General features: G+C 44.9%; 1 protein-coding gene across 4 annotated transcripts in view; it reads left to right on the plus strand.

Moving 5' to 3' along the window:
* Positions 1-27,378, plus strand: part of UGDH (UDP-glucose 6-dehydrogenase) — a 133,216-nt gene that overhangs the window by 79,655 nt on the left and 26,183 nt on the right. For all 4 annotated transcript variants that reach the window (XM_033947352.1, XM_033947322.1, XM_033947341.1 and 1 more), the window contains 3 exons: positions 3,641-3,788; positions 14,052-14,146; positions 22,164-22,294. In XM_033947352.1, the coding sequence (XP_033803243.1) occupies positions 3,641-3,788; positions 14,052-14,146; positions 22,164-22,294 (374 nt within the window). The remainder of the gene's footprint in view (positions 1-3,640; positions 3,789-14,051; positions 14,147-22,163; positions 22,295-27,378) is intronic.

The raw sequence follows: 27,378 nt of genomic DNA on the forward strand, positions 1-27,378 counted from the left end.
TCTCATTATTGTCTAGATGTTTTCTCCAGACGGGATGGCCATTTTTGCCAGAGAATATTATAAAATTTATTCTCTTAAGTTGCCAACACTCCCACCATTCCATTCTAGTTAGTTTGGAGGTCACCCACATGTGAGAATAGGCTGCCTGCTTGTCCTGGGATAAAGCACAGTTACTTACCGTAACAGTTGTTTTTCCAGGGACAGCAGACAGATATTCTCACAACCCACCCACCTTCCCTGGTTGGCTTCTCTGCTAGCTATCTGAATTGAGGAGACGCGCCCTGTGCACACAGCCACGGTGCGGCAGACTCGAAACTTTGAAGTTTTCTACAAGCAAGTCTGCTTGCGAGGCTGTCCGCATCCGGACTCCTTGGATGACGTCACCCACATGTGAGAATAGCTGCCTGCTGTCCCTGGATAACAACTGTTATGGTAAGTAACTGTGTTTTTTGGGGGGTATAGGAGGGTGGGGAGGGGGGACTATCTGAGTTATGGAATTTTGGCTATATCTGGGAATGGGTGCATTGAAGAAACTACGTGTACCTATTTCAGTGTTTATTATGGAATTATACCTGAAGTTTTTGATAATTCAAAAGTTTTCATGAAAAATACATTAAAATTGCAAATTAAAAAAAAAAAAGAGAGAGAATTTCATGAAAGATCACGATTGCAATACCTGGCTCTTATATACCCTTTCTGAACACTTCTTTTTTTTTTTTTTCAGAATAACTTCTATTTATCTACTAATTTTTATTTTTTAGTTTAATTTAAAATCTCTTGCATCAAGAACCAGTGGCGTCTTAAGATATAAATATTTTGGGTTGGCTGCAGGGGGGCAAACTAGGTATTATTGGGGGCAAGTCAATGACACTTCATTATATCATATTAACCCCATTTCCACCATCATTCAACCACTTCAGGAGACCTATTTCCTTCCTTTCTCTTATGCTTCCACAGCACCCCATTCTGGCCTCAGTCAAACATACAGAACACAGAGAGCCCCTGTTCAAATACACTAGTATTAAAAATTAAACTGAAACTCAGGATACCTGATTCTGCATGCAGTACAACACCAGAGAAATAGAAAGAAATGCATTTCTTTCTGTATAGTGCAAAATAATATTGGCAGATGTAAATTCTCATGACTGACAAACCATAATTCAGTCATTAAACTGAAAATAAAATTAATTTTTCTTATAAGCAACCTATGCTTTCCCTGCAGGTCCCACTCTTGATATTTTCTGTTCCTTCAATGATAGGGACATGGAACAGGGAAGCCTGCAGGGCTGATGTGGGCATAGGATCCAGTTCTATGGGTGCTTGATCACCCCCAATATTGAGAACATTGCTCAACAGTGTCCAACGAGGGGTACTTTCCATTGGGTTTAGCACCCCCAATCATTTTGAAAAGTTGGCTCCTATGGACATGGGTTGCCTATAAGGCTCACCACCAGTGATGGCTCTGAAGGAGTCCAGGGGGAGGGGGGGAGGTGTTTCAGAGAAAAATGAGCAGATACTGGGCCATTGCCCCTCCCCCCAGAGGAAGGGATTCCACCTTGGGGCATAGGAGAAGAGACTTATGAAGTGAGTAGGGACAGAGGTGTTGGAAAGGAAGAGAGAGGGAGACATGGATGTGGGGGTGGAGGGGAAGGTTAAGAAAAACTGTATACGAGGGTGGTTTGAAAAGCTTTTGTAAAAAGTTAAGTTAAAAAAATATTTTTAAACATTTACCAAAACCTATTTTTTCAACGGGATGTTAAAACCGGAAACTCGCCGGACTAAGTCTTCATCAAAGGCTACACATTATGTTGAGAAATACAACTTTTTAAAAAAGAAATATTTGTTTTAACTTGATTTTTTTTAACAAAGTTTTCAAATCACTCTTATATAGGTGTGGGCAGAGTAGGGCCCACCGAAGTTAAATCTAGGCCTACCAAACAGAAAGTTCTGCCTACGTCCCTTCTCTAGGATTAGCATATGGCTCCAGAAAAAGGAGGATAGATCGAGACATCCGGGTTTTACTTCCATTGTTTTCAATGGAAGTAAAACCCAGATCTCTCTATCTGACCGCGTTACTTCCATTGCTTTTAGTGGAAGTAAAACCTGAATGTCTTCATCTGTCCTTCTTTTTTATGGAGTTATATGTTAACCCTACCCTTCTCTATTCTCTTCCCTTCTATGTGCATTTCCACGTTCTTCCTTCCCATCCTGTGTAGCATTTACCCTCCCATCTATATGCAGTGTTTCCCCTTCTCTCATCCATATGAATTTCCCTCTCCCCTTCCATCTCTACTATTCACATACAGCATTTTCATCTCTCTTCCCTTCATTCTATATGCATTTCCCCTTCTCCCTTCCATCTATTTGTACTCCTCTCCCTTCCCTTCCATCCACGTACAAGCATTTTTCTTCTGTCTTCCCTTCACCAAGTGCAGCTTCTCCTCTCCCCACTTCCCTCCTGTGGGTCCAGCCCACTCTCCTTACCTTTCTCTATTCCCTCTTCCTTCCTCTGGGTCCAGCACTGGCCTCCTGCGCCTTTCTATAAGCACCACCTCCCCCCCCCACCCACAGTGATTAGAGCTACAAACTTGGCACCCTGAGGTTGTGGGTTTGAATACTGCACTGCTCCTTGTGACCCTGGGCAAGTTACTTAATCCCCATTGCCTCAGGTACATTAAATAGTGGGAGCCCACCGGGACAGTTAGGGAAAATTGCTTGAATACTGGAATAATTTGTAATCCTCATAGAATTGTAGAATATGTGGAATATAGATTATTACAAATAGAATATAATAAATAGGACCCTTCTAACTTGTGGCGTTCACCTAAACTGCAGAGTGCAATTACAACAGCCTCGAAGCTTTCCCTCTGCCGTATTCTTTCCACAAGCTAATAGGAAGTTGAGACAGAGGGAAGGACCCCATTGCTGGCCAGAGGGTACCGGTTGTAATTGCAGCCTGCAGTGCCAGTAAACACCACAAATTAGTAGAGACCTGTGAAGGGAGGGACTAGGACAGAGAGAAGTAGGAAGAGGGTAGGGTGATAAATAGAGGTAAGGACTGGTGGGGCAAGTTTTCTGATTTTGGGGTGGCACTGTTTCTGAAAGTCTTAATGTGGGTATCTCTAGTAATGTTCCCACTAACACATCCTAATTGTATTACCTCAAGCAGTTTTTCTAGCTTCCCCCCTAAAAATTTCCCAGAAAATAAATATTTTGAAATTGGAATCAATGATAACTAGCCTTTTTCTCCATAGGAATTTTTCTCATCGATTTTATTTTGGCTTCAGTAGAGGATAAGGCAACTTAAATTGAATAGCAGGTCGCATAATTTTAATCATAGGATTAAAAGAATAGATCAGTCTAGATCAGGGGCTCTTGAAACACCCAGCCAGTCTGGTTTTCAGGATATCCACAATGAATCTGCATGAAAGATTTTCATACAATCGAGGCAGTGCATGCAAATGTATTTCATGCAGATTCATTGTGGATATCGTGAAAACCAGACTGTGCCCTGAAGATTGGACCAAGAACCCTTGGTCTAGATGCATGGGTTTTGTCATACAATGTGCAAGTGACAGTTCTCTTCTACTGGAAGGACAGCATATATAATTCAGCATTTTTTTTTTTTTTAAAATTCCAGGCAGCCAATGCTTTCCTTGCCCAGAGGATTAGTAGCATTAACTCCATCAGTGCTCTGTGCGAAGCGACGGGAGCGGATGTCGAGGAGGTAGCTAGAGCTATCGGCATGGACCAAAGAATTGGAAATAAATTTCTCAAAGCTAGTGTTGGTAAGCAATAGCCTTATGAGTCTCTCCATTGTGCAGGACTATCTCCGCTTAGTAGCTCCAAATACATGACATAATGGGATCGAACAGTGAATAAGTGAAACTAACAAAGTTCATTGCAGCCAAGGCTCATATTTGTATTTGTCATTTGATGCACCACACTTCAAAAAAACAGAGCAGTTTACAGATGTGATCCAGATTCAAATGTATCAATTCCATAAAGCATAATAACATAAAACAGAGAAACAAAATTGACATTTTCTGTATGTGGTTCCATCTATAAATTCTCAGAATGCAGTAAGCATCTAGACCAGGGGTGTCAAACTCAATCAACTTAAGGGGCCGAAATCTGAAAAAAATGCTAAGCCGCGGGCCAAATTTTTATTAAGATAATTAGGGGTCCTTAAATTAAGGTGTGCTAAATGCATACCTTAATAAAAGGACCTCTAAGTGACTAAGGCTTAGTCTTGGTAGAAGTATAGGGCTACAACGTCTCCAACCCCATACCAGCTCTGTGGTGTAAACAAAATAAATATTGTAATCGCAAAACAGAAAATAAAAATTATTTTTTCTACCTTTTGTTGGTCCCAAGCTCTGGTTGTTTAATGATAACTCGCTTGCCAGGATCTCCTGCCCATTTGTCGTTTTCTTCTTTCTCCGTGCTAACTATCCATCTTCCATCTCTGTCTTCCCCTTCCATTTCCCTTCCCTCCCCCGGAGGTCTGGCATCTTTCCTTTTTTTCGTGTCCATATCCGCAGCTGCAGCAATGGACCCCACCATCCCCAGATCCACCATCTCTCCTTTTCTCAAATACCCTGTCATCCAGCATCTCTCCCTCCTTCCCCATTACTATCACCATCTCTCCCTTTCTCTTCCCAACTACCCTCTTATCCAGTATCTCTATCCCCCCTCCAAACCATCCCTTGTGTCCAACTTCTCTCTCTTTCTGTTCCTTCCCTCTCTTCCTCTCCTCTGTTTTATTTCTTCCCACCCCACCCACCACTCAGTCTGGCATATGCACATTTGGACCTCTTCTTCTCTCCCACTGACTAAAACTTCTTATGGGATAGTATGAAGACCTTATTTAATATAACATGAGCAAAGTGAGCAATGTACCTTTTTAACAGTGGAGTTACATGGTCAAATTTGTCAGGCTGCTTTAAGTTTAATAGCTTTACTCTGAATAGATTGTACTCATAGATGATTATTGGTATAATTTGGTAGCCAGTAAACCAGGGCTTCTTAGCCTAGTTCTCAAGGCATACCAATTCCCATTGGGTTTTCTGGATATCCAGAAAACCCAATGGGATTTGGTGTGTCCTGAGGACTGGATTGAGAAGGCTTGTATTAATAGACCTGATTAGACATTCAGGGCTGGATTCTGTAAATGGCTCCTACATCAGCGGGCACCTACAAAAACGGTGATTACCAGGCAAATTAAAGCAATTAAGGCCCTCCCTTTATCAAGCCTCATTAGGGTTTTTTAATCACCTACCACTGCGGTAAAACCTCCGATGCTCATAGAATTCTTATGAGCGTCGGAGCTTTTACCGCAATAGCCAGTAATAACCCCCCCCCAAAAAAAAAAAATCAAAACCCTAACGTGGCTTAATAAGAGGGGGTAAGTTAGGTGGTGATAGGGTGCCTACCACCACCTAACTTACAGTAGTACTGTTTATAGAATCTGGGTCTTATTGTTTATGAAGTGATGGTTGGTCAACAGACCTAATAGAATGCAAAGAGCTGGGGGTCATGTGATGCACTCAACCTAAACAGACGTGTCTGGATACCTCTCCTGACCCCGATTATGTATTATTGGCTTTTTTCTGTTGAATCTCTAATCTGAGTGCCTGAAATCAATATCATCAGCTGGGGCAAGTTGTAGGCTACCCGCTGATACCTTTCTTGCCAGGGTTTTGCGGTATGCTGGCTCGAGCCTCGAAGCTTCCTAAACTTCTGAGAGGCCCTTCTACCCCTGCCAAGATGGCGGCTCAAACACCTCCTGCACGAGTACAGCTCAGCCCGACAATCATGCTGCAGGCCGACGCGATCAAGGAGTTTTAGAAACATCTTACTGCCTTTTTGGATGATAAACTTACCCGGCTTCAATCTACAGTCGATGGCATCAAAGATACCTTAGAGCAGTAGGCCACCTGATTACAACAAGTGGAAGATCGGGTGTCAGTGCAGGAGGACCGCACCGTGGCTTTGGAGGTGGGTGCCCAGACCCTGGTGGAGAAATACCACCAGCAGGAGGACAGGGCTGAGGACCTCGAAAACCAAAGCCGCCGCAGTAATATTAGGCTTATTGGTTTGCCTGAGTCCCTTAATGCCGTGGATCTGAAAACCCTGGTCTCGACTTGGCTGCCTAAAGAGTTGGGTATGGATACGGGAGGTGCTCCCCTGCTAGTTGAGCGGGTGCACTGGGATGGAGACCATAGGCCATGACCAGTGATTGCCCGTATTCTCAACTTCGCCAACAAGCACCAACTTATGACCAGTTACAAATCGAAGGGCAGTGTATCCTATGAGGGTCAGCACCTCCTGCTGTTCCAGGACTATTATACCCAGATTTTGGAGCAACACCGAGCGATAGCCCCCTAATGCACACAGCTTCTTCAGTGACAGCTGCAATTTGCTCTGCAGTACCTGGCCAAACTCCGGGTGCATCATGAGAACCGGGCGCTATTCTTTTCTACTCTGGCGGAGAGCCACGCCTTCCTGGAGGGCTTGCTGGGCTGACTGCCTCGACTCTGTGGCCCTTGGGGACCCTGTTATCACCTCGTGGTTCCACTGGAGGGCTTGAAACTTGCTCCCTGCTACCCGATGACTGGTGTTTGCCTTGCTCGGCAGGGCTCAGCCTATAGGTTCATTTCTTTTCTGTCTGTCTGTCTTCTCTATTCTTTTTGCTGTTCTATTCTTTTCTTCCTGCTCTTGGTCGCTTGTGGGTCTGGCTGGCCCCTGTCTTTTTCTTCTTCTATACCCTCTCTTTCTTTCGCCCAGCCATATGGGAGGCCTCTGATAACAGGGCGCTCTACTTTTCTACCTTGGCAGAAATTTGCACCTTCCTGCTGGGCTGAATGCCTAGCTGCTGTAGCTACTGTGGACACTGACTTTGGCTGGGGGACCAGCTGCTGCCTAATGGATGTCATCTGCCCTGCTCCACCAGGCTTCTTCTAGATGCTCTTTCTCTTTTTCTTTTTCCTTTTTGCTTTCCTACTTTCCTTCTCTTCCCACTCCGGACCTGACTAGGAGTTTTGCTAGCCCCTACTTTTCTGTGCTCTCTTCCTTATTCTTTTTATCTTTTTCTTTTGCCACACCATGAAGGAGGCCTCTGCATGTCTGCCCATGGCCCGCGCGGCCAGACACTGACTCGGCATGTGGCTGTAGAGGGGGCCCGTTTCCTGGAGCAGGACTACTCTCCCATTTTCTACGCTTCTTTTTATCTTTTCTATTTTTATAAGTTTCCATTTCTTTGGATAGACTGCTGGGTTTATGGGTAGCCTGGGACTGCTGGATGGTGATTGCTCTTGCTGATTCTGTTGCCCATGGGCCTTTGTGGACATGCCGGTGGGCCCATTGCTGTATCTGTGCTTTTGGTGACATTGTGCTCCATCATTGTCAGCATGCCCTGTTGCCCTGCTGTTAAGGGCATCTCACTTGTTTGTTCTGGTTTTTGTATCTTGTATACTGTTGTTTCTTTGCACTATTCATTGCTGGGGGGAGAGGGAGGTCTGCTTCCTAGTCCTGGGGGTCTCCTTTCGGTTCTTAAGTTGGGACAGCGGATCCATTTTCTGGGCCCTGGAGAGGGGGGGGGGGGATATCGGGATGGTAGGGTAGTGGGCCAGGGGCGTAGGGGAGAGCTGGGTGGACATTATGGGATAGGCCTGTGGAGGATGTTCGGGAGCTGGTGCGGTCATGCATTTTTTTTCTTCTCATAGGGGGAGGGGGATCTCCTCTGCTGCAGTTTAGCTGATATTGGGATGGTAAGGGGATGGGTCTGGGGTATGGCCTGAAATAGGAGGGATTTTTTTTTTTTTTTTCTTTTTTTGGCTTCTATTCATCACAGGTTTGGGAGAGGTGCTGGGTGGGTGAGTCCATGCAGTTTCTTTTGGGATAGGGGATATGGAAGGTTAGGGGTGGACTTTCTGGGGGGAGGGAGTCAGAGGGTGGGGATGTGTGTGTGTGCATGGTATGGCTGTGTTTGACTGTTGGGTGGTGCGTTGGGGGGAGGTGTGGGTTTTCTGGCAGAAGGGGGATTGGGGGGCTGTGGGAGCACTGCTGTTTTTTTTGGTCACTTTTTCCTGGAGAAGGACTTAGCTGGGGGGGTGTCAGTACCGCTTGAAGAACTTCCTGCCTCTGCCAGGCCTTGAGCATGCATCTGCGCATGCTCAAGGCCTTCTAATTCTCCCTCTCGCCGAGATTCCATTATTTCCTATGGGGAAACTCACTTTGATATACGAGTATTTTGGTTTACGAACATGCTTCTGGAACAAATTATGCTCGTAAACCAAGGTTCCACTGTATAAATTTTGGTCTCAGTCTCCATCTGCTGGTCACAGTGAGGTATAAACTCATTCGTAAGGACTATACCGGTCTACAGGCTAACAAAGAAAATTAGCAGGTAAGAACCTAATTTTTCCTTTTAAACATGAAATGTACCTTGATATGAAATAACCCACCACAGTAATCACAGTAGAGGTTTCTACCACGACCTAGAGCACTAAATGTTCCGATGCTCATAGAATTCCTTTGAGCGTTGGAGCAGCGTCGGAGCACTTAGTGCTCCTGGCTGTGATAGAAAATCTACCGTAGTTTAGTAAAAGAGGGTGAAAGATAGGATTGTTTTATGCATTTCCATTTATGGTGTTACTCTGGCTGGTTTTAATTCTGAATATCAACACTTCACCAGTCAACTGCTGACTCTGCCACCAGAACTCAACCAAAAAGCTGGGTTTCACTTAGGTGCTAGCCGCTAATTTTTATTCACAATAACTAGTTAAGTTTTGCTGAAAATTAGCAGATACTTCTGAACAAGTGATTCGACTGGTAAATGGCCATTTCTGGCTAGTCGATCGTTTTGAATATTGATCAGAATGTAACGGAAAAATTTCTGTAACCCTTAAATCAGAGCCTTGCAATGAATATTGAAATAAAATAGTAGAAAAGTGTTCAAATTTTTGTTTTCAAAATTACTGTATTAATGCTCTTATATTTAAGTTCAACATTATCAGTACAAAATTTAATCGGTAAAAGATAAACTCATGAGAATTGAATCTAACCATCAAACATAGAAACTTGATGGCAGATAAAGGACAAATGGCCCATGTAGTCTGCCCATCCACAGTAACCATTATCTCTTTCTCTCTCCAAGAGATTCATAAGAACATAAGAACATAAGAAGTTGCCTCCGCTGAGGCAGACCATAGGTCCATCCTTCTCAGCGGTCCGCTCCCGCGGCGGCCCATCAGGCCCATTGTCTGAGCAATGGTCTATACCTATCTATACCCCCCAATCCCTTTTTCTTCTAGGAATCTATCCAAACCTTCTTTGAAACCATTTAATGTTTTCTTGTCTACAACAGCCTCTGGAAGCGCGTTCCATGTGTCCACTACCCTCTGAGTGAAAAAGAACTTCCTAGCGTTTGTTCTAAACCTGTCCCCTTTCAATTTCTCCAAGTGCCCCCTTGTACTTGTGGTTCCCCTTAATTTAAAAAATCTGTCCCTGTCTACTTTTTCTATGCCCTTCAGGATCTTGAAGGTTTCTATCATGTCTCCTCTAAGTCTTCGCTTTTCCAGGGAGAAAAGTCCCAACTGCTTCAATCTGTCAGAATATGGGAGATTTTCCATTCCCTTTATCAGTTTGGTTGCTCTTCTTTGTACTCCCTCAAGTACCGCCATGTCTTTCTTGAGGTACGGCGACCAGTACTGGACACAGTACTCCAGATGCGGCCGTACCATTGCACGATACAGCGGCATGATGACTTCCTTCGTCCTGGTCGTAATACCCTTCTTAATGATACCCAGCATTCTGTTTGCTTTCCTAGAGGCTGTGGCGCATTGCGCCGATGCCTTCAGTGTTGCGTCTACCATCACTCCCAGGTCTCTCTCCAGGTTACTAACCCCTCGTGGTGTTCCCCCCATTTTGTATGTGAACATCGGGTTCTTTTTCCCCACGTGCATGACCTTGCATTTCCCCACGTTGAAGCTCATCTGCCACTTTTCGGCCCACTTTTCCAGCCGCGTTAGATCCTTTTGGAGATCCTCGCAGTCTTCCTTGGTTTGAGCCCTGCTGTATAGTTTGGTGTCATCTGCAAATTTAATGACTTCACACTTAGTTCCCGCCTCTAGGTCATTTATGTAAATATTGAACAAGAGTGGTCCCAGCACCGACCCCTGCGGAACTCCGCTCGTGACCCCTTTCCAGTCTGAGTAGTGGCCCTTTACGCCAACCCTCTGCTTCCTGTTTGCCAGCCAGTTTTTGATCCATCGGTGGACCTCCCCTTGTACCCCGTGGTTCCATATCTTTTTAAGCAGTCTCTCATGTGGCACCTTGTCGAAGGCTTTTTGGAAGTCAAGGTAAATGATGTCTATAGATTCCCCTTTATCCACCTGGCTGTTCACTCCCTCAAAGAAGTACAATAAGTTTGTGAGGCATGACCTACCCTTACAGAAGCCATGTTGACTCGGTTTTAGCTGCCCATTTTTTTCGATGTGCTCATAGATGCTGTCTTTAATCAGTGCCTCCATCATCTTTCCCGGGACTGAGGTCAGGCTCACCGGCCTGTAGTTTCCCGGGTCCCCCCTTGCGCCCTTCTTGAAGATGGGCGTGACATTTGCTATTTTCCAATCCTCCGGGATCTCTCCGGTTTTTAAGGATAGGTTGCATATCTGTCGAAGTGGCTCCGCTATTACGTCTTTTAGTTCCTTGAGTACCCTTGGGTGAATGCCATCTGGACCCGGCGATTTGTCGCTCTTTAGTCTGTCGATCTGCTTGAGTACATCCTCTTGGCTTACCTCTAAATCGACCAGCTTATCGTCTTGGTCTCCTATTACGATCTCCTCGGGTTCCGGAATGGTGGTTATATTCTCCATCGTGAAGACTGACGTGAAGAACTCATTTAACCTGTCAGCTATCTCTTTCTCTTCTTTTACAACTCCCTTTCTGTCTCCATCGTCCAATGGTCCCACTTCTTCTCTCGCCGGTTGCTTCCCCTTGACGTATCTGAAGAACGACTTGAAGTTTGTTGCTTCCTTTGCCAGTCTCTCTTCGTATTCTCTTTTTGCTTTTCTAACCACTCGGTGACACTCTTTCTGGTGTTCTTTGTGCCCTTTTTGGTTCTCCTCTGTTTGGTCTTTTTTCCATTTTCTGAACGATGCTTTCTTGTCGCTTATCGCCTTCTTTACTGCACTTGTTATCCACACTGGGTTTTTTGTTCTATTTTTTTTGCACCCTTTTCTGAACTTGGGGATGCATATGCTTTGTGCTTCGTGCACAGTCTCCTTGAATAAGGTCCAGGCCTTTTCTACGGATTCCGTCTTCCCTATGTTGCTTTTGAGCTTCTTTCCCACCATTTTTCTCATGGCATCATAATTTCCTTTTTTTGAAGTTGAGTGCCGTCGTTGTGGTTCTTTTCCCCTTTGATGATCCAATTTCAAGCCTGCACTGGATCATGTTGTGATCGCTGTTACCTAGTGGGGGTAATACCGCCACCTCCTTTGCTGTCCCCCCTAGTCCGTTGAAGATTAGGTCAAGAGTGGCATCGCCCCTTGTTGGTTCCTTGACCAGCTGTTCCATGAAACAGTCCCTCGTGACTTCTATGAATTTTGTCTCTCTTGCGCAGTTTGAGTGCCCAATACTCCAGTCTATCCCAGGATGGTTGAAGTCCCCCATCACCACCACATTTCCGCTTCTGCATACCTGCTTCAGTTCAGCCTCCATCTCCTGGTCGATTTCTTCCGGTTGTCCAGGTGGGCGGTAGTACAGACCCAGTTTAATGTCTGCTCCTGCTCCTCCCTGTAGCTTAACCCATAGTGATTCCAGGCCATCCGCCCGTACTGTTGTTTCCGTTCTGGCTGATGGTATGGAGTCTTTTATGTACAGCGCTATTCCTCCACCCTTTTTATGTGTCCTGTCTTTCCTGTATAGTTTGTACCCTGGTATGGCCACATCCCATTGATTGTCCTCAGTCCACCACGTTTCTGTGACTCCAATTATGTCTAGGTCCTTATTGTTGGCTGTGATTTCCAGTTCTCCCATTTTGGCCCTCAGGCTCCTAGCATTTGTGTATAGGCAGTTTAAGACCCAGTTTTTTGTCCTCTCTCTTTGTTTCCCTTGTGCTTTGGTATTCCTGCAGTTTCCCTCATGGTTTGCCAGCCCCTGAGCTTCGTCCTCCTCCTGTTGTGTGTTTGACGTCCTCTGCCTGTTTCCCCTGCACCTCCTGCTCTCCTAATTCCCACTCAGTCCTGGGCTCTTTTTCACAATGACTTTGCCCCTCTGTTTCCTGTTGTTCTGTGTTGGTGCCGCTTACCTGGTCCATTTGTGCCCTCGATCCCTGCAATGCGTCTTTAGGTCCTTTTTCAACCCATACACCCTCAGACCCGAGTCCTATTTTGCAATGTCCCAGTTCAGTACCTTTGTCAAGTACTGATGTCCGATGTGTCGAGGTCAGGTCGACTATCGGCTTTCCCCTTCTTCTCAGTTAAAGCCAAGTCTATGACGTTCTGGACGTTGCGTGCCAGCATCCTCGTCCCAGCTGTGCTAAGGTGCAGTCCATCTCTTCTGTATAGCTTGTTCTTCCCCAAGAAGGTAGTCCAGTTCCTAACAAAGTGGAAGCCCTCCTCCTCGCACCATCTCCTCAGCCAAAAGTTAATTGATTGTAGTTCGCTCCATTGTGGGGGTGGGATGGAGAGGAGAGAGAAACAAATAGGTTGATAATGGCTTGCATACTGCTTACCTGCCACAAATCCTTTCATACTTGAATATATAGTTTTTTTAATTGGCCAGTTAATTCCCTGTGAACACCAGCTGTCATGCAAGATTTTGACTGGGTTTGATAACTGGGGAGTTCCTCTGCTTTTTGGGATCTTACCAGATACTGTTAGCCTGGATCAGACACTGTAAAAACAAGATACACCTATTGGGCTAGCTCAGGGGTCTCCAATCTTTTTCATTTTAAAAGGCCATAAAGGGATTAGCTGTAAGGGTCACAAATACCACTAGCACCACCCCCTCCCATAGACATCCTCCCACTCACCTCCATCTACCTGTACACCTTAGCCCTCCAAACTTAGGAGCCAGAAGGGACAGGATCTGTCCCTGAGGTACTAGCCACTTCTACTCTGCCTTTGGGTTGGATAGGCGTGCTGTGAAGTACATGTAATGAATCGACAGGTTTTAAAATTCTTAATTTCATACTGAAAAGAGACCTGCTTTTACAGGCATGCAGTGGAATTGGGGAAACCTGACTCGGACATAGTTAGTAAGATTCATTTTTTTAGTTATTAACTATCCACTTCTGTTATAGAAAGTTTCCTTTTATTAAATAACTTCTGAGAACATTTCATTTCACCCCACCTGTTTAAAGTCTGCTGGTAATATTCAGAAAAGCTTAATTTTTGCTTGTAAAAATGTTATTCTCTGTGTTCTTTCAGTATATATAAACAAAGATGTGTGGAATTAATGGCAGAATTTATAAGTAAGGTAAGGAAGCAGAAGAAAGCTGCCTGATAAAAGGGAGGGGGGTGTCTTCAGTTTAACCCCCAGCCGGCTGTCCAGGAGTGAACTGATGCCCTTTCATTATCCCATTCTAGATTTCAACATTCTCTGGATCTACCCAACTTCTCCTTCGATTCTCTGCCCACCTCAACCCTCCTCTTCTACAAGTACTGAGGTGCTGCGGCCGAAGGCATGCCACCTCTCCTACTGCCTGAAGCCCCTCTCCTTAGTGTCCCATCTGGAAACAGGAAGTTCTTTCAGGAGATGTGACACTATGGAGAGGGGCTACAAGTATTGGGAGAGGCGGCATGCATTCGGTGGTGCAGCAGCACTTGAAGGTTTGGAAGGCTGATGTGGACAGGAAGTCAAAGAACTGGAAGGTTTGGAGGGCTGTAATACAGAACATCTGGGGCCACCTGTTGGAGACCACTGGGCTAGATGGATTTTTGGTCTGACCCAATATGGCAGTTCTTATGTGTAAGCACCAAATCCATGTGCTTTAAGTTCAGTTACTGATGTCTTAAGAAGTTGTTTTCCTTCTTTTTCAGGATTCGGTGGCAGCTGTTTTCAAAAAGATGTTCTGAACTTGGTATATCTGTGTGAAGCTCTTAACTTGCCAGAAGTAGCACGCTACTGGCAGCAGGTGTGTACAGATCTGGATCTGTCAGTCTTGGTTTTGCTGATGTTTATGGGAAGATTTAACATTCCCTTCTGGTAAATGTTCATGTGCCTTTTTTAATGGAAATCAGTAGCACAGTTACTGGTTAGCTTGGAGGTCTCCTACATGTTGAGAATAGGCTGCCTGCTTGTCCTGAGATAAAGCACAGTTACTTACCGTAACAGGTGTTATCCAGGGACAGCAGGCAACTATTCTCAACATGTGGGTGATGTCATCCATGGAGCCCAAATGCGGACAGCTTTGCAAGCAGACTTGCTTGAAGAACTTTTAGAAAGTTTGTGACTGCCACACCGTGCATGCACGAGTGCCTTCCCACCTGACGCAGGGCGCGCATCTCCTCAGTTCGGATAGCTAGCAGAGAAGCCAACCAGGGGAGGGGAGGTGGGTGGGTTATGAGAATAGCTGCCTGCTGTCCCTGGATAACACCTGTTATGGTAAGTAACTGTGCTTTATCCCAGGACAAGCAGGCAGCCTATTCTCAACATGTAGGAGACCTCCAAGCTAACTAGAATGGGATGGTAGGAGTATTGGCAATTCAGGAGAATAAATTTTTTAACACTGCCTGGCCGAAATGGCCATCCCGTCTGGAAAAAGCATCCAGACAATAACGAGAAGTGAAAGTATGAACCGAGGATCAAAGGCAGCTTTACAGATTTCCTCAATAGGAGTAAATCTAAGGAAAGTTACTGATGCCGCCATGGCTCTGACTTTATGGACTGTGACTCGACTCTGTAGATGCAGTCCAGCCTGAGCATAGCAGAAAGAGATGTAAGCAGCTAACCAGTTGGAGATGGTGCGCTTGGAAATCAGATGTCCCAACTTGTTTGGATCAAAGGAGATCTGTGTAACTTAGTTCTTTGCAAGTAGAAAGCCAAAGCACGCTTACAGTCCAGAGTATGAAGAGCTGTTTCTCCAGGATGAGAATAAGGCTTTGGAAAAAACACTGGAAGTACAATGGATTGATTGAGATGAAATTCTGAAACCACTTTAGGTAGGAATTTAGGATGAGTACAGAGGACCACCTTGTCATGATGGAATACTGTGAAAGGTGGGTCTGCAACTATAGCTTGTAGCTTGCTGACCCTGCTAGCAGATGTGAGAGCAATGAGAAAAAACCACTTTCCAAGTGAAATATTTAAGATGAGCCATATCCTTTGGTTCGAAAGGAGGCTTCATCAAATGAGCAAGAACAACATTGAGATCCCAAACCTCTGGAGGAGGTTTGAGAGGTGGTTTGATATTGAAAAGACCTTTCATAAATCTAGAAACCACAGGATGAGCAGAAAGGGGTTTCCCTTCAATAGGCTGATGAAAAGCAGCAATTGCACTGAGATGGACTCGAATGGATGTGGATTTGAGGCCTGATTGAGACATATGGAACAAGTAATCTAAAACTGAAGACAAGGAGATAGATTGCGGCTCCTTGTGATGAATGGTACACCAAGCAGAAAACGTAGTCCAGTTCTGATGGTAATATTGCCTAGTGGCAGGCTTTCTGGAAGCCTCTAAAATGTCCTTTACAGATTGAGACAACTGTAGACAGGCAGTCAAGTGGAGAGGTACCAAGCTGTCAGATGTAGAGACTGCAGGTTGGGATGAAGTAGAGACCTTTGACTTTGTGTAAGCAGATAGGGAACTACTGGTAGAAGCAGAGGCTCCCTGATGCTGAGTTGAAGTAGAAGGGAGTACCAAGGTTGCCTGGGCCACCGAGGAGCTATCAGAATCATGGTGGCATGCTCCTGTTTGAGTTTGACAAGAATCTTGGGAATCAGAGAGAATGGAGGGAACGCATAGAGAAACAGTCATCCGCTCCAGAAGGAAAGCATCTGCCATGAGGCGGTGAGGAGAGTATATCCTGGAACAAAACTGAGGCAGTTTGTTGTTGTGGGGAGTTGCAAAGAGATCTATCTGAGGAGTTCCCCACTGAGCAAAAATATGATGGAGAGGCAAGGATTTGACTGTCCATTTGTGAGGCTGCAGAAGACTATTCAATTTGTCTGCCAGACAGTTTTTCTCTCCTTGAATGTAGACAGCATTCAGGAAGATGTTGTGAAGGATTGCCCAATTCCAAACCTTCAGAGCTTCCTAGCAAAGAGGGAGAGATCCAGTTTCTCCCTGTTTGTTGACGTAATACATGGCAACTTGGTTGTCTGTTCGAATGAGAACTACCTGGTCATGAAGAAGATGCTGAAAAGCTTTGAGAGCATTGAAGATTGCTCTGAGTTCAGCAGATTGATGTGACATTGAAGATTCATGCTGGACCAAGAGCCTTGAGTATGGAGACCATCGAGATGAGCCCCCCCCCCCCAAGCGTAGGTCGAGGCATCTGTCGTGAGGACCTTCTGATGAGGGGGTGTTTGAAACAGTAAACCTCCTGGAGAGATTGGAAGAGAGTATCCACCAGCGGAGAGACTGTCTCAATGAAGGAATCACTTTGTGTTGAGAGAGTGGGTCGTAAGCCTGCGTCCATTGGGATGCCAGGGTCCACTGAGGAATAATGAGGTGAAGTCTGGCAAAAGGAGTCACGTGAACGGTAGATGCCATATGACCTAGTAGACCATCATGTGTCTTACTGAAATTGTCAGCAGTGAAGATGCTTTGTGACAGAGACAAAGGAGAGCATCCTGACATTGCTGAGGAAGGAATGCTCTGAGTTGGATAGTGTCCAGGACAGTTCCGATGAACTGCAATGTTTGAGAGGGCTGAAGTTGGGACTTGGGGAAGTTGACCTCGAACCCCAAATAGGACCCAAATAGTTCGTTGGGTTGCTACAATAACCCCCCTGAGATGATGAAGCTTTGAGCCAGTCCAGATACGGAAACACCTGTAGGCCATGGCTCTGCAGAGCTGCTGCTACCACCACCAGGCACTTGGTGAACACTCTTGGGGGAGGAAGTCAGGCCGAAGGGTAGCACTCTGTACTAGAAATGCAGATTTCCCACCCGAAACCTGAGGAACTGTCGAGAGGCTAGATGAATGGGAATGTGAGTGTAAGCCTCTTTGAGATCTAGAGAACATAACCAATTTTTCTGATCTAGAAGGGGATATAAGGATGCCAGAGACAATATGTGGAATTTTTCTTTGACTAAAAATTTGTTGAGTGCTCTGAGATCCAAGATGGGGTGCAGAGTGCCCATCTTCTTCGGAACCAGGAAGTAATGGGCTTAAAACCCCCTGCTCTGCTGTTCCAAGGGAATTTCCTCGATGGCACAGAGACACACCAGAGCTTGAGCTTCCTGAAGAAGAAGGGCGGTCTGGGATGGATTGGAAGGATACTCTTTTGGAGGAAGATCTGGTGCAATCTGGAGGAAACGAAGAGAGTATCCTTCCTTGAGGATAGACAGCACCCAGAGGTCTGATGTAATCATCTTCCAGCGATGGTAAAAATAATGGAGATGACCTCCAAAGGGAAGGGGAGAGGACAGAGGCAGAACGATGAAGGTTATGCTTTTTACTAGATGGTCAAAAAGGTTGAGAGGCCTTAGGAGCAGCAGGAGTCTGAGGTTTCTGCTGCCTCTGTTGTTGTTGCTGTGGTTGTTTCTTAGGAGGTGCTCTGGTATAAGGATCTGCCCTCTGTGGGAAACAGCATTGGTAAGATGATAGAGGCCTTAAGCCCTTAGAGGTGGAAGGCTTAGGTGTAGGAAGGATGATGGAAGCAAATGACTTCTCACGTTCAGACAACTTCTTAGTGGCCTCCTCGATGGAGTCGTCAAACAAGTCATTGCCTTGACAAGGAATGTTGGTGAGGTGATCCTGAAGATTAGGGTCCATGTCAACAATGCAAAACCAGGCAAGCCGGCGCATGGCCACTGAGAAGGAATGATCCTTGAGGAAAGCTCAAATGCATCATAGGAAGATTGAAGGAGATGCATGTGGAGTTGATTCAGAGTGGTAATGGTATTCTGAAAACCTGCAAGATGATGTTGAGGAACATACTTGAAATATGCAGGCAGTGTGTCAACTAAATGCTTGAAATAAGAAATGAAGATAAAATTGTAATTCAGAACCCTAGTTGCCATCAGAGAATTCTGATACAAACATTGACCAAACTTTTCATGGTCCTGCCCTCTCTTCCAGGGGGGACAGTGGCATAAACCTTGGAAGGGTTGTTCGTTTTCAGAGAGGACTCCATGAGAAGGGATTGATGGGATAATTGAGATTTCTCAAAGCCCATGTAAAAGACCATTCTGTAACGGGATTCCAGCTTGCTTGCTTCAAGGTTCCTCTTGAAAGTTTGAGAAAGAAATCTATTAATGGATATTTTAAGAGACTCCGCAGGAGGTCGAGACATAGGAAAGAAGAAAAGGATATCTGTTCCAAGGTAGGCCCACCTCGAGGGGAAGATGACCTTGAAGAGCAGAGAACGAGGGCAAAGCTTCCCTGGAGTACTCACACCTGAGACCTGAACATGCAGGTAAGGATGACTCACTGGGAGAAGAATCCCTCGCAGGAGAAGTAGATGGAGATGGCGTCCTCGACTTCAGAGTAGAAAGCCTCGAATAGCCTCAAGGTGTAGAGAGACGAGGCATGTCCGAGAAAAGGATCTTTGCCTCGATGGATGCCTTGACTGATGTGGAGAACTGTGCCTTGAACCAGGCAGATCTCGCTGAGAAGAAAATCGAGGAGTCTTTACCCTATGCAACCTTTAAGTTCCAAGCGAACAGACAGCAAGTCTGGCTGAGAAACTGCATAAATGAACCCAATCTGACTTACAGTGCATTCCGAAAATCAATTAAAACCGCCATATTCGACAAATTCATTGACTAAAACAGTCCTCTCCCTCTCACTAGGATATCCCCCTCTGTAAACGCCTTTTCTTTCTCTCAAGAAGCTCCTTTCATGTATTCTTTACCCATGGAACTCCAATTAGTATGTAAGCTTTCTATTTAGACTTATTGTTATTCGCTGACTGTCCAGCCTTCTTTCAATGTGAACTGCCTAGAAGTCGCTTGATTATGGCAGTATAGAAAAATAAAGTTATTATTATTATGCCTCAGGAATGGCGATGCCTTATGCGAGGAATGAGGGCTGGAGGCTGGAGATTGAGATCGAGATACCACAAGAGATTGAGCTCCTGAAGTCGAGGGATCTTGAGTCACTGACAAGGACTCGGCTCCTTGAATAGTGTGCTTATGCTCCAGATGAGACACTCTCAAAGAATCGACTCCTTGCATACAGAGTGTGGAATCCTCTCGAGGCACTTCCAAAGACTCAACTCCTTGTACAGAGTGAGGAGATTCAGAGCGAGGCCCAGCCAAGGACTCAACTCCAGGTGTTACTATTGAGTGCTCAGGCTGGACTGCAGGAAGTGGAGTCGAGGCAAGAGTATGTTTGGCAAGGATATTGCCCAACTGACGATCCAAAATGGTCTGGATCAGAGCCTCCAAACGTGACTCGGAGATTGGAGGATCTGGCACTTTTGGCGCAGCAACAGTCTCCGAGGAAGAAGAAGAACGACTTTTCGACTTGGAGACATGCTTCTTAGGCAGTTTGATAACCACTGCTGGCACCTGACCTGAGGGAGGCAGCGAGGCAAGCATCACGTCAGGAGAAGACTTAGCAGATTTGCTCGAGAATGAGGACCTGCCGAACGAGGAGAGTTTGATTAAGGTCGAGGCAGGAAGTGGAACCCCTGTGAGAAGCTTGACTGGATTTGAGGTCGAGGTCAAGACCGGGGCAAGGGGATCCATACCGCCAAAGAGTTTCTCCACCATAGCAAGAAACAAGAAAATGGATTGCTGCTAGTCGAAGATCCAAACCCGGAAGCGAGGGGCTCGATGCTCTAGTGCAGCCATAGCCTCAGAAGATTCTCCTGTATGTCTTTCCTCCTTGGCCAATTATAGGCTGGGTCATTCGGCGAATCACAGTCCATCAGGGCCATGTCATTCTGGTGGCTCCAGATTGGCCTCACAGACCATGATATGCAGATCTGATATCTTCACAGGGGTTGCAACTAGAGAATGGGACAAATTTTGTCCCTGTCCCGTCTCTGCAAGTTTTGTCACTGTCCCTGTTCAGGTGCCTCTACATCATGTTTATTTGGTGACTCTCAGTGCTTGAGTTCTAACTGCTGGTGGAGCTAAGGAGCCCAGTGACAAAAGGAAAAATCTGGAGTGGATTCCTTTTGCAGATGGCACACGGCCCTGGGGACACTACCCAACTGTCAAGAATGCCTCTACTGGAAAAGAGCTTACCAGGGTAAGTACATAATCTTTTTCCCATTATTTCTGATCTTTTTTGGGGAAGGGGGGTGTTTCTGTGTCCACTTGACATTAAGCTTTGGAAAGAGTAAGAAGTTTGGACCCCCCCAATTCAGTACATGTACTAGGTATAAAATGGCATCAGAAGTAGAGATTTTGCAGGACACGGGGGTAAAAAGGGATAAAAGCTAAGAGTTTTTACTTTAATTCTTTTCAATTTTTTTTTCTTGTTGTACTGGAACTGAGATAATTAATCTGTGAATGAAGAGAGAGACTAATGAAACTATAATGCAAGGGAAATTCAAGCTATTTGTGAGATTGGAACATTACATAATATAATGTACATCTCTATTACTATGATTCTTTCACAACCTCTTGACCAACAATTCTATAATTTTTGTGTTGGTGGAAGAGTACAGACTTTTTTCTTTTGAAATAGTATGAGTGATGTCTTTGGAGTTCTTAACTGGTCTGCAAGAGTTGACTGCTGCTTTTATATTCGGCCAAGAGCATTTTCCTGTATCAGCTTTATAACATGCTTGCCCCCTAGTTATTTTAATGCAGTAAAACCAGTTTATTCAGAGAAACAAAAACTTCTGAAAACTGTAAATTGGAAAGTCCTGAACTGTATTGTTGCATGTGATAAATGGAGAAGTTGGACAAGGAAGGCTTGTCCAGAATTAGCTTAAATGCATCTTGCAAGTCAGCTTAATAGTGGCAATGCAGAGGAACAGGGGTTTGATTCCTTCTTGGGTCCTTTTTCCTAAGTCAGCTTTAGCTAGAGATGGGGGAGAGGAAGAAGAGGAATGGGTTCCATTCATGTAATGGCAATATGTCATATATTTAGGGCCCATAATTATAGAGTTTCAGAGGGTGTCTTGATCCCTGGCCTGCAGCAAGTATTGATGCTTTAATGGTTGGGCTGAGTTGTGAGATGATACAAATGGGTATAGGGAAGGAATCTTGCTAGGACATTGTACATAATTGTCAAATGTTTTATACATGGATGTTGGATGTATGAGAGTATGACGTTACAAATCTCTACATACCACTTTATAGTATGTCACTTCAGAGATAATGTTTCAGGGTAAGTATATAAGCACTGTGTGCTATTTCACAGCTGACTTTTCTTTTCATTAAGAAATAGTTGCTTGCATTTTTGGTGTGTTTCTTGCTGCACTGCACAACTGTTTGGCATCTTTTAAGCTTTAATTTGTATTGGCGAAGGTTTTGCAGAACATCGCAGGCTTTAGTTCATATGGTTACTATGTTAATTTACCTTTATTTGTAAAGCTATACAAACCAGATGGAGAAGGAGCGGGCTACTGTTCCATGGAATGAAATGTGAGAAATGATTCCCTGGAGCAGATTCTGACTAGCCCGGCCTATTCATTAGGCAGCACATTGTGATGAGACAACACCTTCAGCAGAGTAGTTTCAAGTTTATTAGGATTTTATATACCGCCTATCAAGGTTATCTAAGCGGTTTTTACAATCAGGTACTCAAGCATTTTTCCCTCTCTGTCCCGGTGGGCTCACAATCTATCTAACGTACCTGGGGCTATGGAGGATTAAGTGACTTGCCCAGGGTCACAAGGAGCAGCGTGAGGTTTGAACCCACAACCCCAGTGTGCTGAGGCTGTAGATCCAACCACTGCACCACACACTCCTCCTAGTAATTCCTTCACTCATTTTAGAATGCTTGGTGTACACCCTGCATTTCTTTGAAGTAAGGAGTTATTCTTTAAAATTCACACAGTCCTTTTGTATTTAAATTGTAGGTAATAGATATGAATGATTACCAGAGAAGAAGGTTTGCTTCCAGAATTATTGACTGTCTATTTAACACTGTTACGGACAAGAAGATTGCTCTCTTGGGTTTTGCATTCAAAAAAGACACTGGAGATACCAGGTAATAGATTTACATAGCAAAGATCCTCACAGGTAGAGATACTGAGGCAGGCAGGTATGTTGAAAAAAAATATTTTAAGAGTCTTATATGTTCAAGTTCAATTTATTTGATATATCACAAATATAAAACCAAGGTTAAAATCTAAGTGGTTTATAATAAACATTATTTAAAAAAAATAAGAAAAGGGGACAGGAACAGAAACAAATTACCATGTTTCCCCGAAAATAAGACAGGGTCTTATATTAATTTGTGCTCTAAAAAATGCTCTAGGGCTTATTTTCGGGGAAACACGGTATCTACCCTTGACACGTGCCATGTTATACCTATCCCTCCCTCCCATCCCTTTGTGCACTGGAACACTACCAACATCACTGACATCATCAGTGACGCAGCAGGGGAAAGGCTGTGAAGCAGCCCATTCAAGCGCTGCCACTAGTTTTGAGGCTTCAGAGGTATGTAAAGTGGTCGGTAGTGTTCCAGTGCACAAAGGGATGGTAGGGAGGATTAGGTATAACACAGTGGAAGGTTCGGTGGTGTTCCGGTGCAGAAAGAAATGGGAGGGAGGGATCTTAACTAGGGATTATTTTTGGAGAAACAGGGTAACAGCATTCCAACTGAACAAACAAATTGGGAAACATGAGGAAAGGAAGGAGTGGGTAGGTTACAATAAAAAATTAGAGGAGTGGGGAAAGGGAAAGATTGAAGCAAATAGGGTTGGGGTTTAAAACAAAACCCATATTTAATTTGAGATAATCAAGAATATCTGGGAAAGAAAATATCTCCAGTTATGACTGAATAACGAAGAGTAAGAGTTAAGAACAAAATGCCAAAGAGAAATAGTATGCTTTTAGTTACATCTTAAATGTCAGAAAATCAAGAAATAATCATCGAAATAAGGGAATGACTAGTAACTGTTGTGGTGATCGTAGTGTTTGTGGAAAATTTGGAGCCAGGAGACTAAATAAAAAAGATCACTTGATAGTATTTGATGAGAGAAAATATTGTATACTAGTGTTTAAGCCTGTTACATTAACGGGTGCTAGAATGTATGTCTGTTTGTCTGTCTTTCTTTCTGTCTCTCTCCCTCACGCTGTCTGTCTGTCTGTCTTTCTGTCTCTCTCCGTGGCCCCCTGCCTGCCTGCCTTTCTTTGTATTTCTCCATGGCTCTCTTCTGTCTCCCCCCCCAAAGCAAACCAAGATTGCTCCCTGCTCCCCCAGCACCCCTCTCCCCAAAGCAAAGCAAGTTCGCTCCCTGGCCCCTTTTCCCTCTCCCCCCCCCCACTTCCCTGTGCAGCAGCAGCATTTCCCTCCCACCCTTCCCTGTGCAGCAGCAGCATTTCCATCCCCCCCACACACACACTTCCCTGTGCAGCAGCAGCAGCATTCCCTCCCCCTTCACTTCCCTGTGACATCAGAGAGGCTTCTGACGCAGGTGCGGCTTATGAGAAGAGCCGTGGTGGCGGCTTTGAACTTAAAAATAACTTTGGCAAGGGACACTAAGGGAGCCAGCCAGACCACGGGCCGCGCTGTGTTAGACGGAGTGAGGGTGGGAGGGGGGAGTCGCCTTCGTGCGTCCCTGCTTAAGGTGCCTGCGCATACGAAGCTATAGAGCACGGATCACACAGGTAGGAGTGCGCATGCGTGCTTAGGGTTTTATTATTAGTGATAAAAGGGATGCAGTGATAGATTTCTATTTTATTAAGCGATTCTTGCTTCTATTCAATAGAAGTATCTATTGAACAATGAATATTGAAAAAATGTTTGTTTAAACCTTTGTTCTTGTACAATCCACACTTTATTCTGGGACCAGTAGGTTATTTCTGTCTACCCACCAGTACTGGCCCTTTAGGAATTGGTTTTCCTTCCTACAAGCCAGGTTATAGGAGCTTGTCTTTTCTGCTTGTGTTTTATTTTGTGTGATTTCAGTCTGTGTGTTTGTAGTTTTTGCCCTCATACTGCGGAGGTTCCCTGCGGGGACAGCTCTGTCTGCAGGAGATCGCAGACCTCTGGGAAAAGTCTACTTCTGGGGGGGTCACTGAATGTCGGTACGCCCTCTGGACAGCCTGCACATCAGATCGGGGCTCAGGGACCGTTCCCTTGGGAGCTTACTCACCCAGGTTCGTCCGCTAGTGGGTCTAGCGCAGGCTGTGTGGTTCCATTGAGACATGCCTAGGCTCAACGCCAGACTTCGTTCCTCAACCAGGTGTTTGTACAGCCTAAGGCGTTCGTGCCAGCCACAGGGACCTCTACTCATTTGGACTAGGAACTTTTCTCTTGTCTTCCCTCTGAGGTGCTGGCAGGTAAGCTAGTAGTACCCACGGTTGAGCTACTCTTTCCATACCTCTGCTTACATAGGGGGACACCACAGCTGCCTCAGACTTTATTTTATTTATTTATATTCCACATATCCTACAATTCTATGCAGATTACAAATTATTCAGGTACTCAAGCATTTTTCCCTATCTGTCCTGGCAGCTAATGTTTCAGATCTGATAGATCTTCAGGATCTGGATCAGAGTGAAGCCCTGGATCATGGGAGGACCTCACCATGTGCAGATTATTCAAGCACGCGCATCTGGTGATTTGATCTCTGAATCTCTCCAGGAATTAAAGCTGAAGTCTGAGCAGCCTGTTACTGTAGAATGTTCCCTCATGAGTGACCAGAGGCTGCAATCATCTGCCTCATTTCATGATCACCCTGACCTAGTTTGGATTCTTATGGATATTTGTGAGGCACCCAAGGGTCCCTTGAAATGTGCTTGCACCATGTCATGGCTTTATCCCATGACAGATGCTTTTAATAAGCGCTTTACTTTCCCAAAGGTGGCTTCATGAGTGGCACAGGTCACCAGGCATACTTCTCTTCCTAGCGATAGGGGGGTGGTCCTGAAGGATGTTCAGGTTAGGCATGTGGATTTCATCCTTAAGCATCTATTTGATTCAGTGGCCACTGGTATTAAGGCAGCGTTGGCTTCTTCTTTCTTGGCCTGGGCATGCCATTCCAAGCTTTGCCATGATCCTGACACTGTGGTGCTTCATGATTTTGATTTTATGATCTCGGGAGTGGACTATATGGCTGATATCTAGTCTAATCTAATCTAATATTTGAATCGCTCTATACCTGTCTAGGTTCAAGGTGACATGAAGAACATGGGGATGGAGATGGAGTTGGTGGGCAGTAAGAAGGGAGGAGGGAGAAGAAAGAAGGGAAGGGCAGAGGGCTAGAGAACATCTTTGGGGGAATAAGAATGCAGAGAGATGGGTAATTTCCAAGAATTAGAGTTTTTCCTAGTCGTTATCAATTGAGTGGATTGATGTGGCCAAGCAGGATGCTGCTTTTGGTGCTTCCGTTTTGGCACCAGGCTCATCAAGTCCACCCTGAATTTTCAGGACTGCTCTGTTACGTCCCACTGGTCCTGGAATAAATTGGGATTGTTCAAGAATAAAAGATTAGGTTTTTACCTTTGCTAATCTAATCTAATCTAATCCTTAGGTTTGTATACCGCATCATCTCCACGTTCGTAGAGCTCGACGCGGTTTACAGTAGGAGAAATAGGAAGGAACTACAACAGAGGGTTAGAGGTAGAAGTGGGAAGAAAATTTACAGGACTTGAGATGGCAAGATATAAGAGTTTCCTTGATTCCTAAGTTGGAGGGAGACTTACATTTTTTGAGAAAAGCCAGGTTTTCAGATGTTTGCGGAAAACTTGGAGAGAGCTCAAGTTCCGAAGAGGGGAGGTAAGGTTGTTCCAGAGCTCAGTGATTTTGAAGTGGAGGGAGGTCCCTAGCTTTCCTGTGTGGGAAATGCCTTTTAGCGAGGGGAAGGATAGTTTTAATTTCTGGGAGGATCTGGTGGTATTAGGATTTGAGGAATTCCAAGAAAGAGGGATAAAGGGAGGGAGGATACCATATAGGATTTTGAAAGTTAAACAGGCGCATTTATAGTGGACCCTGGCGATTATCGGAAGCCAGTGGAGCTTGGCCACGAGCGGGGAGACATGGTCAAATTTACTTTTAGCGAAGATGAGCTTGGCTGCGGCATTCTGAATCATTGAAGTCTGTGGAGGTTTTTCTTAGTTAGGCTTAAGTAGATAAAGTTGCAATAGTCCAATCTGGAGAGGATGATGGATTGGACAAAGAGGGTAAAATGTTTTTGATGTAAGCAGGATCTAACTTTCCTCAGCATGTGAAGGCTGAAAAAGCATTTTTTTACCAAGGATTGGAGGTGGTCATTGAAGGACAATGTGGAATCAATGATGATGCCCAAGACCTTGTTCGAGAACTCAAGCTGCAGAGAGGAGCCAGAGGGTAGTGGGATGGAGGTGGGTAGGTGATCTAGTTTTGGACCGAGCCAAAGAAGTCTTGTTTTGGACTCATTCAATTTCATTTGCACAGTGTGGGCCCAGGATTGTAGGTTCATTATACAAAATGATATGTTCTTAGACAGGTCGGTGAGGTTCGAATCGGTCTCGAGGAGGACGAGGATGTCGTCTGCATAAGTGTAAATTGTTTCAAGGGGGGATAGGGGAATAGGGGATAGGGGAAAGCCATATTGATAGGGTAAAAGAATAGAGAATCTCTCTAAGTATGATGAGAGTTGGGAAGAAATGATGGACTCTAGCATCTTGGTTAGGAGAGGGATATTTGCAATTGGGCGATAGCTGGATGGTATGGAAGGGTCAAGGTCAGATTTTTTTCAGTAGTGGGGTCAAGGCGATATGACCCATTTCTTTGCTAATCTTCTTTCTTGTAAATCCACACTTTATTCCGGGAACTCACCCTATACTTTGTTGATTCGCCGATCATCTGCCTTTACAAGTACTGGTAAGCTGGATTTCTGTTTTCTGACCAGCCTTTATAAGAGTGCTATCACAATGGGTTTAGCACTTAGTTTGGGGGGGTCCCTAGTTCAGGTGCCCCCCTTCTGACAGTACAGGCTGTGTCTCCTTATAGCACTGTTTTGTCATACAGGTTTCTAATGTTTTATAACCTATCTTGTTTTTCATTGTTGTGTTGTTTTTCAGTTTGCATTTCTTATGAGCAGGATTGATTATTTGCCAGGGAGTTTCCCCATTCCCCTCTCT

Source organism: Geotrypetes seraphini, chromosome 1 (genome assembly GCF_902459505.1).
Source record: "Geotrypetes seraphini chromosome 1, aGeoSer1.1, whole genome shotgun sequence".
In the NCBI taxonomy this organism is placed as follows: domain Eukaryota; kingdom Metazoa; phylum Chordata; class Amphibia; order Gymnophiona; family Dermophiidae; genus Geotrypetes; species Geotrypetes seraphini.